The sequence below is a fragment of the Ranitomeya variabilis genome, chromosome 2 (assembly GCF_051348905.1).
Source record: "Ranitomeya variabilis isolate aRanVar5 chromosome 2, aRanVar5.hap1, whole genome shotgun sequence".
NCBI lineage: Eukaryota > Metazoa > Chordata > Amphibia > Anura > Dendrobatidae > Ranitomeya > Ranitomeya variabilis.
The window spans coordinates 469729634-469742206 of record NC_135233.1 but is presented as its reverse complement, the minus strand read 5'-3'; the positions used below and the strand labels follow the sequence as shown (position 1 = coordinate 469742206).

General features: G+C 42.8%; 1 protein-coding gene across 2 annotated transcripts in view; it reads left to right on the top strand.

The window, feature by feature from the left end:
• The first annotated feature begins 376 nt into the window (after nucleotides 1-376).
• LOC143806789 (solute carrier family 22 member 6-B-like) overlaps nucleotides 377-12573 on the top strand; it is a 113097-nt gene continuing 100900 nt past the window's right edge. The window contains exon 1 of one of the 2 annotated variants that reach the window (XM_077287707.1): nucleotides 377-879. In XM_077287707.1, the coding sequence (XP_077143822.1) occupies nucleotides 505-879 (375 nt within the window). In that variant the 5' untranslated portion in view covers nucleotides 377-504. The remainder of the gene's footprint in view (nucleotides 880-12573) is intronic. The other variant, XM_077287706.1, reaches the window with a different exon arrangement.

Sequence of the window (12573 nt, the reverse complement as noted above, 5' to 3'; positions counted from 1 at the left end):
TCAGTAATCTTTATTATTTTATTACCATCTGAATCCCTGAAATCATCAAATGATATAAAAGGTAATTGTGTATTAGTAATTTACAGCATAAGCCCCCTAAGGTGTCCAAGTCTTGTTTTTAATTCAAGGGATGTACGTTGCTTACTGTTTTTTTCTGCATGTTTTACCTAGAGTTTGACAATCCTAGTACATTGGTTAATAGGTTATTTTTATGTTTAGTCATGGAACTTGCCCTATAATAACCATTAAGTGTTGCACTTTATCCCTAATTGAGAAGTAACTTCTTTTCTCCGCAAGTTAATGCTTTTATGTATCAGTAAAAGTTTAACACGCGGTTACTTGGTCATGAGCCTTCACACCCACGAAGTGTGATGCTCTACGCTCTTATATAGGGCTGCCACCGGTTTCTCGATGCACCATTCGCTGACTTTGGAAATGCCGTTTGCATCGAAGCTTCAATGTCCGTAGTTGTTCATGAGGAGATCGGGAACTGTGTGATTAACTATGGCATTTCAGGAAATCTTGGAGAGGTTGGGTGGCATGGGACGATTTCAAATCATACATGTCCTTCTGTTGTCCTTGCCAGTTTTTATGTTAGCTAGCCACAACCTCATGCAGAACTTTACGGCTGCTATTCCAAAGCATCGATGTAAACTTAACGAAACCTGGGAAGAAGGTAATTTTACCGGATTGTGGCTACATGCTCATATACCGATGGAGTCTAGTGGAAAATTCTCCAGCTGCTTAAGATATACGAGCCCCAAATTCGGTTTGCTTAATTATAGTTCAACAAGCAATACTAGCGACTTGGAGACTGAGGGGTGTGCCGATGGCTACATGTACGATGACAGCGAATATTCTTCAACTATTATAAATAAGGTGAGAACTTCTAAATTCTTTACATCATCGTCCTGTCCTGTTTTTCCTTTTGCTTAAATGGTGGTTGAGCAGTTTCACCTTATAATATTCAAGAGTTAAAGTCTTTTTAATAAGTGAGCAAAAAAATGAGACCTCCATGGAAATAAAAAATGCTAAAATCCAACAAGCCAGATTCTATCTACTCCCCAAATATTTCACTTACAATGGATGAGTCCTGTGCACCACTTTAAGCCAAAATTTAGATACTTGAAGTTGCTATGAATAATATTGAGGAGGAAGGTAAAGGCCAGAAATTGGTCTAGAGCAGAGAAACTTGTAGTACATCCATGTATCCTAAACCCTAATCAGGCTTATCTTTACAATACAACAACTCAATCTCACACACACATATGTGTGAAAACAGGAAGAGATCCCAAAAAAAAGTAAAATAATATTTATTAATCAGTTGTAAAAACACATACATATAAATAATACACGCCCCCGGAAGAATCAGGAGGCGAAACGCGCGTTGGGGTGAGGGGACAACACGGGCACCAGCACTTGCACCAGGTAATTGCATTCTACCATATGAGGTTTTGGGACAGATGGTACCATATGTGGTCTAAGAATAAGAGGGTTGATCACATGGAAATAGCCTAAAAACATTTGGAGAATTTATGGTGGTGGATTGTTTAACCTATTAGCCACTGTGCTCTGTGAAGTAGTAACCGGACTGCTCATAATTATTCTCTATAGATAATCTCCAATTGTTTTGGCGGTGTCTAATTTGTATTTGCCATATGTTGGTATTTATTGAGGCTGGACTATTTTATATGTATTCAAGACATTTGGGATCCCCTAATTACATACATTACCCTGGGTAGTTATAGATACAATACACCTGTATTGTAGCATATGTGTTCTGGTGAGTTTTGTTTTTGTGGTGTCCCCTACGGTTATTTTTTTTAATTTTTTATTTATATGTATGTGTTTTTACAACTGATTAATAAATATTATTTTACTTTTATTTTGAGATCTCTTCCTTTTCTCACACGTATGTGTGTGTGAGAGGGAGTTGTTGTATTATCATGAAGTGCCCTTGATTTAGTGGGATATAAGTTATGTTGATTATCTTTACAATACCCAATGTGCCCACAATATACTGGGTGAATCCGCTAGAGGTTATCAGCAAATTATATATATATATATATATATATATATATATATATATATATATATATATATATATATATATACACATACATATATATATATATATAGTACACAGGTGCTTCTCACAAAATTAGAATACCATTACAAAGTTAATTTATTTCAGTTCTTCAATACAAAAAGTGAAACTCTTATATTATATAGAGTCATTACAAACAGAGTGATCTATTTCACGTGTTTATTTCTGTTAATGTTGATGATTATGGCTTACAGCTAGGGTTGAGCGAAACGGGTCGATCATTTTCAAAAGTCGCCGACTTTTGGCTAAGTCGGCGTCTCATGAAACCCGATCCGACCCCTGTGCTTGTCGGCCATGCGGTACGCGACTTTCGCGCCAAAGTCGCGTTTCAATGACGCGAAAAGCGCCATTTCTCAGCCAATGAAGGTGAACGCAGAGTGTGGGCAGCGTGATGACATAGATCCTGGTCCCCACCATCTTAGAGAAGGGCATTGCAGTGATTGGCTTGCTGTCTGCGGCGTCACAGGGGCTATAAAGGGGCGTTCCCGCCGACCGCCATCTTACTGCTGCTGATCTGAGCTTAGGGACAGGTTGCTGCCGCTTCGTCAGAAGCAGGGAGAGCGTTAGGCAGGGTCCACTAACCACCAAACCGCTTGTGCTGCAGCGATTTCCACTGTCCAACACCACCTTCGGTGTGCAGGAACAGTGGAAGCTATTTTATTTTTTTTTTCCCCTCAGCGCTGTAGCTCATTGGGCTGCCCTAGAAGGCTCCGTGATAGCTGTATTGCTGTGTGTACGCCACTGTGGAAACCAACTGCTTTTTTCAAAGCACATATCCTCTTGTTCCTTTCTGCACAGCTATCTTTTTTGTTTGTCCACACTTTTTATTTAATTTGTGCATCAGTCCACTCCTATTGCTGCCTGCCATACCTGGCTTAGATTACTGCAGGGAGATAGTAATTGTAGGACAGTCCCTGTTTTTTTTTTTTGTTTTTTTTTGTGGGAGATTAAGATTGGCATTTCTGCTACAGTGCCATCCCTGTGTGTGCCATCTCTCACTGAGTGGGCCATAGAAAGCCTATTTATTTTTTCCGTGATTTGTGTTCTAAATTCTACCTCAACACAAAAACACTACATCAATCAGTGGTAGAAAAATATTGGCCTCAGTCAGGGCTTGTGTGCCACTGCTGTGTGTGCTATCTCTCATTCAGTGGGCTATAGAAAGCCTATTTATTTATTTATTTATTTTTCTTATTATTTGGTTTCTAAAGTCTCCCTGAAAAAAAAATAAAAATAAAAAAACAGTGGGAGAGTAATATTGCCCTTTCAGCTTGTGTGCCAGTCTTGACTCCTGGGTGTGCCACCTCTCTCTCATTCAGTGGGCCATAGAAAGGCTATTTATTTTTTTGGTTTTTTTAATATTATTTGGTTTCTAAAGTCTCCCTTAAAAAACAAAAAATACATAAAAAAACAGTGGGAGAGTAATATTGCCCTTTCAGCTTGTGTGCCAGTCTTGACTCCTGGGTGTGCCACCTCTCTCTCTCATTCAGTGGGCCATAGAAAGGCTATTTATTTTTTTGGTTTTTTTAATATTATTTGGTTTCTAAAGTCTCCCTTAAAAAACAAAAAATACATAAAAAAACGGTGGGAGAGTAATATTGCCCTTTCAGCTTGTGTGCCAGTCTTGACTCCTGGGTGTGCCACCTCTCTCTCTCATTCAGTGGGCCATAGAAAGCCTATTTATTTTTTTGGTTTTTTTAATATTATTTGGTTTCTAAAGTCTCCCTGAAAAAAAAAAAAAACATAAAAAAACAGTGGGAGAGTAATATTGCCCTTTCAGCTTGTGTGCCAGTCTTGACTCCTGGGTGTGCCACCTCTCTCATTCAGTGGGCCATAGAAAGCCTATTTATTTATTTTTTTAAATATTATTGGGTTTCTAAAGTCTCCCTTAAAAAACAAAAAATACATAAAAAAAACAGTGGGAGAGTAATATTGCCCTTTCAGCTTGTGTGCCAGTCTTGACTCCTGGGTGTGCCACCTCTCTCTCTCATTCAGTGGGCCATAGAAAGGCTATTTATTTTTTTGGTTTTTTTAATATTATTTGGTTTCTAAAGTCTCCCTTAAAAAACAAAAAATACATAAAAAAACAGTGGGAGAGTAATATTGCCCTTTCAGCTTGTGTGCCAGTCTTGACTCCTGGGTGTGCCACCTCTCTCTCTCATTCAGTGGGCCATAGAAAGGCTATTTATTTTTTTGGTTTTTTTAATATTATTTGGTTTCTAAAGTCTCCCTTAAAAAACAAAAAATACATAAAAAAACAGTGGGAGAGTAATATTGCCCTTTCAGCTTGTGTGCCAGTCTTGACTCCTGGGTGTGCCACCTCTCTCTCTCATTCAGTGGGCCATAGAAAGCCTATTTATTTTTTTGGTTTTTTTAATATTATTTGGTTTCTAAAGTCTCCCTGAAAAAAAAAAAACATAAAAAAACAGTGGGAGAGTAATATTGCCCTTTCAGCTTGTGTGCCAGTCTTGACTCCTGGGTGTGCCACCTCTCTCATTCAGTGGGCCATAGAAAGCCCATTTATTTTTTTTTTAAATATTATTGGGTTTCTAAAGTCTCCCTTAAAAAACAAAAAATACATAAAAAAACAGTGGGAGAGTAATATTGCCCTTTCAGCTTGTGTGCCAGTCTTGACTCCTGGGTGTGCCACCTCTCTCTCTCATTCAGTGGGCCATAGAAAGCCTATTTATTTTTTTGGTTTTTTTAATATTATTTGGTTTCTAAAGTCTCCCTGAAAAAAAAAAAAACATAAAAAAACAGTGGGAGAGTAATATTGCCCTTTCAGCTTGTGTGCCAGTCTTGACTCCTGGGTGTGCCACCTCTCTCATTCAGTGGGCCATAGAAAGCCTATTTATTTATTTTTTTAAATATTATTGGGTTTCTAAAGTCTCCCTTAAAAAACAAAAAATACATAAAAAAACAGTGGGAGAGTAATATTGCCCTTTCAGCTTGTGTGCCAGTCTTGACTCCTGGGTGTGCCACCTCTCTCTCTCATTCAGTGGGCCATAGAAAGGCTATTTATTTTTTTGTTTTTTTTAATATTATTTGGTTTCTAAAGTCTCCCTTAAAAAACAAAAAATACATAAAAAAACAGTGGGAGAGTAATATTGCCCTTTCAGCTTGTGTGCCAGTCTTGACTCCTGGGTGTGCCACCTCTCTCTCTCATTCAGTGGGCCATAGAAAGGCTATTTATTTTTTTGGTTTTTTTAATATTATTTGGTTTCTAAAGTCTCCCTTAAAAAACAAAAAATACATAAAAAAAACAGTGGGAGAGTAATATTGCCCTTTCAGCTTGTGTGCCAGTCTTGACTCCTGGGTGTGCCACCTCTCTCTCTCATTCAGTGGGCCATAGAAAGCCTATTTATTTTTTTGGTTTTTTTAATATTATTTGGTTTCTAAAGTCTCCCTGAAAAAAAAAAAACATAAAAAAACAGTGGGAGAGTAATATTGCCCTTTCAGCTTGTGTGCCAGTCTTGACTCCTGGGTGTGCCACCTCTCTCATTCAGTGGGCCATAGAAAGCCTATTTATTTATTTTTTTTAAATATTATTGGGTTTCTAAAGTCTCCCTTAAAAAACAAAAAATACATAAAAAAACAGTGGGAGAGTAATATTGCCCTTTCAGCTTGTGTGCCAGTCTTGACTCCTGGGTGTGCCACCTCTCTCTCTCATTCAGTGGGCCATAGAAAGGCTATTTATTAATTTTTTTTTTTTAATATTATTTGGTTTCTAAAGTCTCCCTTAAAAAACAAAAAATACATAAAAAAACAGTGGGAGAGTAATATTGCCCTTTCAGCTTGTGTGCCAGTCTTGACTCCTGGGTGTGCCACCTCTCTCTCTCATTCAGTGGGCCATAGAAAGCCTATTTATTTTTTTGGTTTTTTTAATATTATTTGGTTTCTAAAGTCTCCCTGAAAAAAAAAAAAAACATAAAAAAACAGTGGGAGAGTAATATTGCCCTTTCAGCTTGTGTGCCAGTCTTGACTCCTGGGTGTGCCACCTCTCTCATTCAGTGGGCCATAGAAAGCCTATTTATTTTTTTGGTTTTTTTAATATTATTTGGTTTCTAAAGTCTCCCTGAAAAAAAAAAAAAACATAAAAAAACAGTGGGAGAGTAATATTGCCCTTTCAGCTTGTGTGCCAGTCTTGACTCCTGGGTGTGCCACCTCTCTCATTCAGTGGGCCATAGAAAGCATTTTTTTTTTTTCCTTGATTTGTGTTCTAAAATCTACCTCAACACAAAAACACTACATCAATCAGTGGGAGAAAAATATTGGCCTCAGTCAGGGCTTGTGTGCCACTGCTGTGTGTGCTATCTCTCATTCAGTGGGCTATAGAAAGCCTATTTATTTTTTTGGTTTTTTTAATATTATTTGGTTTCTAAAGTCTCCCTGAAAATAAAAGAAAAAAACTTAAAAAAACAGTGGGAGAGTAATATTGCCCTTTCAGCTTGTGCGCCAGTCTTGACTCCTGGGTGTGCCACCTCTCTCTCTCTAATTGTGGGCCATAGAAAGCCTTTTTTTTTTCTTTTTTTTTTAATATTATTTGGTTTCTAAAGTCTCCCTGAGAAAAAAATAAAAATAAATTAGGTGGGAGATTAATATTGACATTAGTGCTTGAGTGACAGTCCTGCGTGTGTGTCATCTCTGTGATTTTGTGCCACAGAAAACAGAGTGTGTAACATTGTGCCTGATTTTCCTTGTGGTCTCACCAACCTGTTAAGGGATATTGAAATCATACTGAAGTTATAGCTCACCGTGTAAGTTGTTTGACAGCAACAAATAAAGTTACTTTGGTTAAGATTTTAAAACAATGAGGAAGTCTGGTGCAAGAGGTCGTCGTGGGCGTTCATTGTCAGCTGGTAATGATGGTAGTGGTAGTGGAGCATCAGGTGGTCGTGGGGATAAAAATATTCCACCTAAGTCTGGAGCTGTGGAGCCAGTTTCGTCGTCAGGCTACACAAGGCCTCGAACGCTCTCTTTTCTGGGAGTAGGAAAACCGCTTTTAAAGGCGGAGCAGCAACAGCAAGTTTTGGCTTACATTGCAGACTCAGCCTCTAGCTCTTTTGCCTCCTATTCCGAAACTGGTAAATGTAAAAGTAGCGCGTCGCTTGTGGATGTTCACGGTCAGGGACAAGTCGCTTCCTTGTCCTCCTCAGCAAAAACTACAACAAGAGAGAAGGATGCAGCAGGCGACACAACGGGTCACTCCATGGAGCTCTTTACACATACCGTCCCTGGCTTAGAAAGTGAAACATTTAACAGGCCATGCCCATTACAAGTATATTCTGACATGGAGTGCACTGATGCACAGCCACAGCCAGAGTACTATGCTGCTCCTTTGACTCAGACCACCACATTGCCCTCTCAGGGTACAGATCCACAATCAGACCCTGATGAGACTATGTTGCCCCGCCACGAACGCTATACCACCGACCGACACAGTGACACAGACGAAGTTGCACACGAGCTCGAAGAGGAGGTAATAGATGACCCAGTTATTGACCCCGATTGGCAGCCATTGGGGGAACAGGGTGCAGGCGGCAGTAGTTCAGAAGCGGAGGTGGAGGAGGGGCCGCAGCAGGCATCAACATCGCAACAGGTTCCATCTGCCGGGCCCGTATCTGGCCCAAAACGCGTGTCAAAGCCAAAACCTGTTGGAGGACAGCGTGGCCATCCGGTTAAAGCTCAGTCTGCAATCCCTGAAAAGGGATCCGAGTCTAGGAAGAGTGCAGTCTGGCATTTTTTTAAACAACATCCAACTGATCAGCGCAAAGTCATCTGTCAAAAATGTTCAACTAGCTTAAGCAGAGGTCAGAATCTGAAAAGTCTAAATACTAGTTGCATGCATAGACACTTAACCACCATGCATTTTCAAGCCTGGACTAACTACCAAACGTCCCTTAAGGTTGTAGCACCCTCGGCCAATGAAGCTAGTCAGCAACGCAACATCCCTTCCGTCACTGTAAGGCCACCATTTTCCGCACCACCGGCAGTATCTGTGCAGGTTTCTTTGCCAGCCAAAAGCAGTCAGGGTCAGGGAACCACCAGTTTTGTAGGAGGAAATATTGCATCTAGGGCACCGGCGGAAACAATACCGTCTCCAACCGTCTCTCAGTCTGCCATGTACACCGGCACACCCGAAAGTTCCACGATCTCCAGCTCTCCAGTCCAGCTCACCCTACATGAGACTCTGGTTAGAAAAAGGAAGTACTTATCCTCGCATCCGCGTACACAGGGTTTTAACGCCCACATAGCTAGACTAATCTCGTTAGAGATGATGCCCTACCGGTTAGTTGAAAGCGAAGCTTTCAAAGCCCTGATGGAGTACGCTGAACCACGATACGAGCTACCCAGTCGACACTTTTTTTCCAGAAAAGCCATCCCAGCCCTGCACCAGCATGTTAAACAGCGCATCGTCCATGCACTCAGGCAATCTGTGAGTACAAAGGTGCACCTGACTACAGATGCATGGACCAGTAGGCATGGCCAGGGACGTTATGTGTCCATCACGGCACACTGGGTGAATGTGGTGGATGCAGGGTCCACAGGCGACATCAATTTAGGGACAGTTGTGCCTAGCCCACGGTCTAGGAAACAGTTGGCTGTAGGCGTTCGCACCCCCTCCTCCTCCTCCTCCTCCTCGTCCTCCTGCAGAAGCTACAGCTCTTCCACAGAACGCAGTCTGCCAACCACTCCATCGGCAGATGACACTGTTGCACACCAGTTGTCCCATTATGGGCCAGCTACTGCCAAGCGTCAGCAGGCTGTATTGGCTATGAAGTGTTTGGGCGACAACAGACACACCGCGGAAGTTCTATCCGAGTTCTTGCAACAAGAAACGCAGTCGTGGCTGGGCACAGTAGATCTTGAGGCAGGCAAGGTAGTGAGTGATAACGGAAGGAATTTCATGGCTGCCATCTCCCTTTCCCAACTGAAACACATTCCTTGCCTGGCTCACACCTTAAACCTGGTGGTGCAGTGCTTATTGAAAACTTATCCTGGGTTCTCCGACCTGCTCCTCAAAGTGCGTGCACTTTGCTCACATATCCGACGTTCGCCTGTACACGCCAGCCGTATGCAGACCTATCAGCGGTCTTTGAACCTTCCCCAGCATCGCCTAATCATAGACGTTGCAACAAGGTGGAACTCAACACTGCACATGCTTCAGAGACTGTGCGAACAGAGGCGTGCTGTTATTTATTTGTGGGAGGATACACGGGCAGGCAGTAGGATGGCAGACATGGAGTTGTCAGGTGTGCAGTGGTCTAAGATACAAGACATGTGTCAAGTCCTTCAGTGTTTTGAGGAATGCACACGGCTGGTTAGTGCAGACAACGCCGTAATAAGCATGAGCATCCCCCTAATGCGTCTGCTGATGCAAAGTTTGACGCACATAAAGGAGCAGGCGTCTGCACCAGAGGAAGAGGAAAGCCTTGATGACAGTCAGCCATTGTCTGGTCAGGGCAGTGTACAGGACGAGGTAGCGGGCGAAGAGGAGGTGGAGGACGAGGAGGATGATGGGGATGAGTATATTTTTAATGCCGAACCTTTCCCGGGGGCACAGGAAATTGGTTGCGTGTCACGGCCGGGTTCTGGTTTTTTGAGGGACACAAGTGACGTAGATTTGCCTGCAACTGCCCCTCAACCAATCACAACCGGAGATTTGACAACTGGAACTTTGGCCCACATGGCGGATTATGCCTTACGTATCCTAAAAAGGGACACACGCATTACGAAAATGATGAACGATGACGATTACTGGTTGGCCTGCCTCCTTGATCCACGCTATAAAGGCAAATTGCAAAATATTATGCCACATGAGAACTTGGAACTAATATTAGCAACCAAACAATCAACTCTTGTTGACCGTTTGCTTCAGGCATTCCCAGCACACAGCGCACGTGATCGTTCTCACACGAGCTCCAGGGGGCAGCAGACTAGGAGTGTTAGGGGTGCACACATCAGAAGTGGCGTTGGACAGAGGGGTTTTCTGACCAGGTTGTGGAGTGATTTTGCTATGACCGCAGACAGGACAGGTACTGCTGCATCAATTGAAAGTGACAGGAGACAACATTTGTCCAGTATGGTTACTAACTATTTTTCATCCCTTATCGATGTTCTCCCTCAACCGTCATTCCCATTTGATTACTGGGCCTCCAAATTAGACACCTGGCCAGAATTGGCAGAATATGCATTGCAGGAGCTTGCTTGCCCGGCAGCAAGTGTCCTATCAGAAAGAGTATTCAGTGCTGCAGGTTCAATATTAACCGAAAAAAGGACTCGTCTGGCTACCCAAAATGTTGACGATCTAACATTCATTAAAATGAACCACAACTGGATTTCGAAATCTTTTGCCCCACCTTGCCCGGCCGACACCTAGCTTTCCTATGAAAAGCTCTTGCCTGTGAATTACTTTTCTAATGTCTAATTTGCTGCAGCTGATTGTACAGCATACGACATGTTTACACCTCCCTAAATGGCAAAACTCCCCACACGGGGCCGTGGTATCGCGACTTGGCGCAAGCACCCGTGAGACTGCTGTTTGTCTGAAGAGGTGGGTGTGCTCGCTTTTGGTTGACGGCATTGCTACTGGGTCCCTCATAGTACAATGTAGTGTCTCTGGCGGTGGTGGTGCGCACCCAACGTCAGACACACCGTTGTAACATGAGGGGCCCTGGGGCGGTCCCGCCGGCCTCAAGAGAGTTCCCCCCTACCCCAGCTCAAAATGTGCTCTACCACGTGCAAAATTATGTCGCACAGCTCCACCAATCTTTAGTCTATTCGCTGACATCATTCAATGTCTGGCACTGACAATACAAATTTGTAGACATCTATGATGCAACTTAAAGTAGTCTGTGTCTGTGTCCTATATTGGCACCATTAAATAGTTACTGCCAAATTACTATGTCAGAAACTCAGTAGATGAGCCCACCCCTGTACCTAAGTATGCCACCTTTTTTTTTGTTTTGGTTGTTTTGCGAGACATTAACATCTATTTATATTTTGGGAGTACTGGGACAGACACTCCTTGCACTACTCCTCCACTCACCACCAAGCTGCCTGTGTATCCATGTAACCGCTGTAAAGCTGCCATGAGCCTATTGTTTGTTATTTTAGGCCTTTGATAGCCTGTCTGCGGTCCCTACTTTAAATACTCCTCCACTCATCACCAGCTGCCTGCCCGTGTATCCATGTAACCGCTGTAAAACTGCCATGAGCCTATTGTTTGTTATTTTAGGCCTTTGATAGCCTGTCTGCGGTCCCTACTTTAAATACTCCTTCACTCACCACCAAGCTGCCTGTGTATCCATGTAACCGCTGTAAAGCTGCCATGAGCCTATTGTTTGTTATTTTAGGCCTTTGATAGCCTGTCTGCGGTCCCTACTTTAAATACTCCTCCACTCATCACCAGCTGCCTGCCCGTGTATCCATGTAACCGCTGTAAAACTGCCATGAGCCTATTGTTTGTTATTTTAGGCCTTTGATAGCCTGTCTGCGGTCCCTACTTTAAATACTCCTCCACTCACCACCAAGCTGCCTGTGTATCCATGTAACCGCTGTAAAACTGCCATGAGCCTATTGTTTGTTATTTTAGGCCTTTGATAGCCTGTCTGCGGTCCCTACTTTAAATACTCCTCCACTCACCACCAAGCTGCCTGTGTATCCATGTAACCGCTGTAAAGCTGCCATGAGCCTATTGTTTGTTATTTTAGGCCTTTGATAGCCTGTCTGCGGTCCCTACTTTAAATACTCCTCCACTCACCACCAAGCTGCCTGTGTATCCATGTAACCGCTGTAAAACTGCCATGAGCCTATTGTTTGTTATTTTAGGCCTTTGATAGCCTGTCTGCGGTCCCTACTTTAAATACTCCTCCACTCACCACCAAGCTGCCTGTGTATCCATGTAACCGCTGTAAAGCTGCCATGAGCCTATTGTTTGTTATTTTAGGCCTTTGATAGCCTGTCTGCGGTCCCTACTTTAAATACTCCTCCACTCACCACCAAGCTGCCTGTGTATCCATGTAACCGCTGTAAAACTGCCATGAGCCTATTGTTTGTTATTTTAGGCCTTTGATAGCCTGTCTGCGGTCCCTACTTTAAATACTCCTCCACTCACCACCAAGCTGCCTGTGTATCCATGTAACCGCTGTAAAGCTGCCATGAGCCTATTGTTTGTTATTTTAGGCCTTTGATAGCCTGTCTGCGGTCCCTACTTTAAATACTCCTCCACTCACCACCAAGCTGCCTGTGTATCCATGTAACCGCTGTAAAACTGCCATGAGCCTATTGTTTGTTATGTTAGGCCTTTGATAGCCTGTCTGCGGTCCCTACTTTAAATACTCCTCCACTCACCACCAAGCTGCCTGTGTATCCATGTAACCGCTGTAAAACTGCCATGAGCCTATTGTTTGTTATTTTAGGCCTTTGATAGCCTGTCTGCGGTCCCTACTTTAAATACTCCTCCA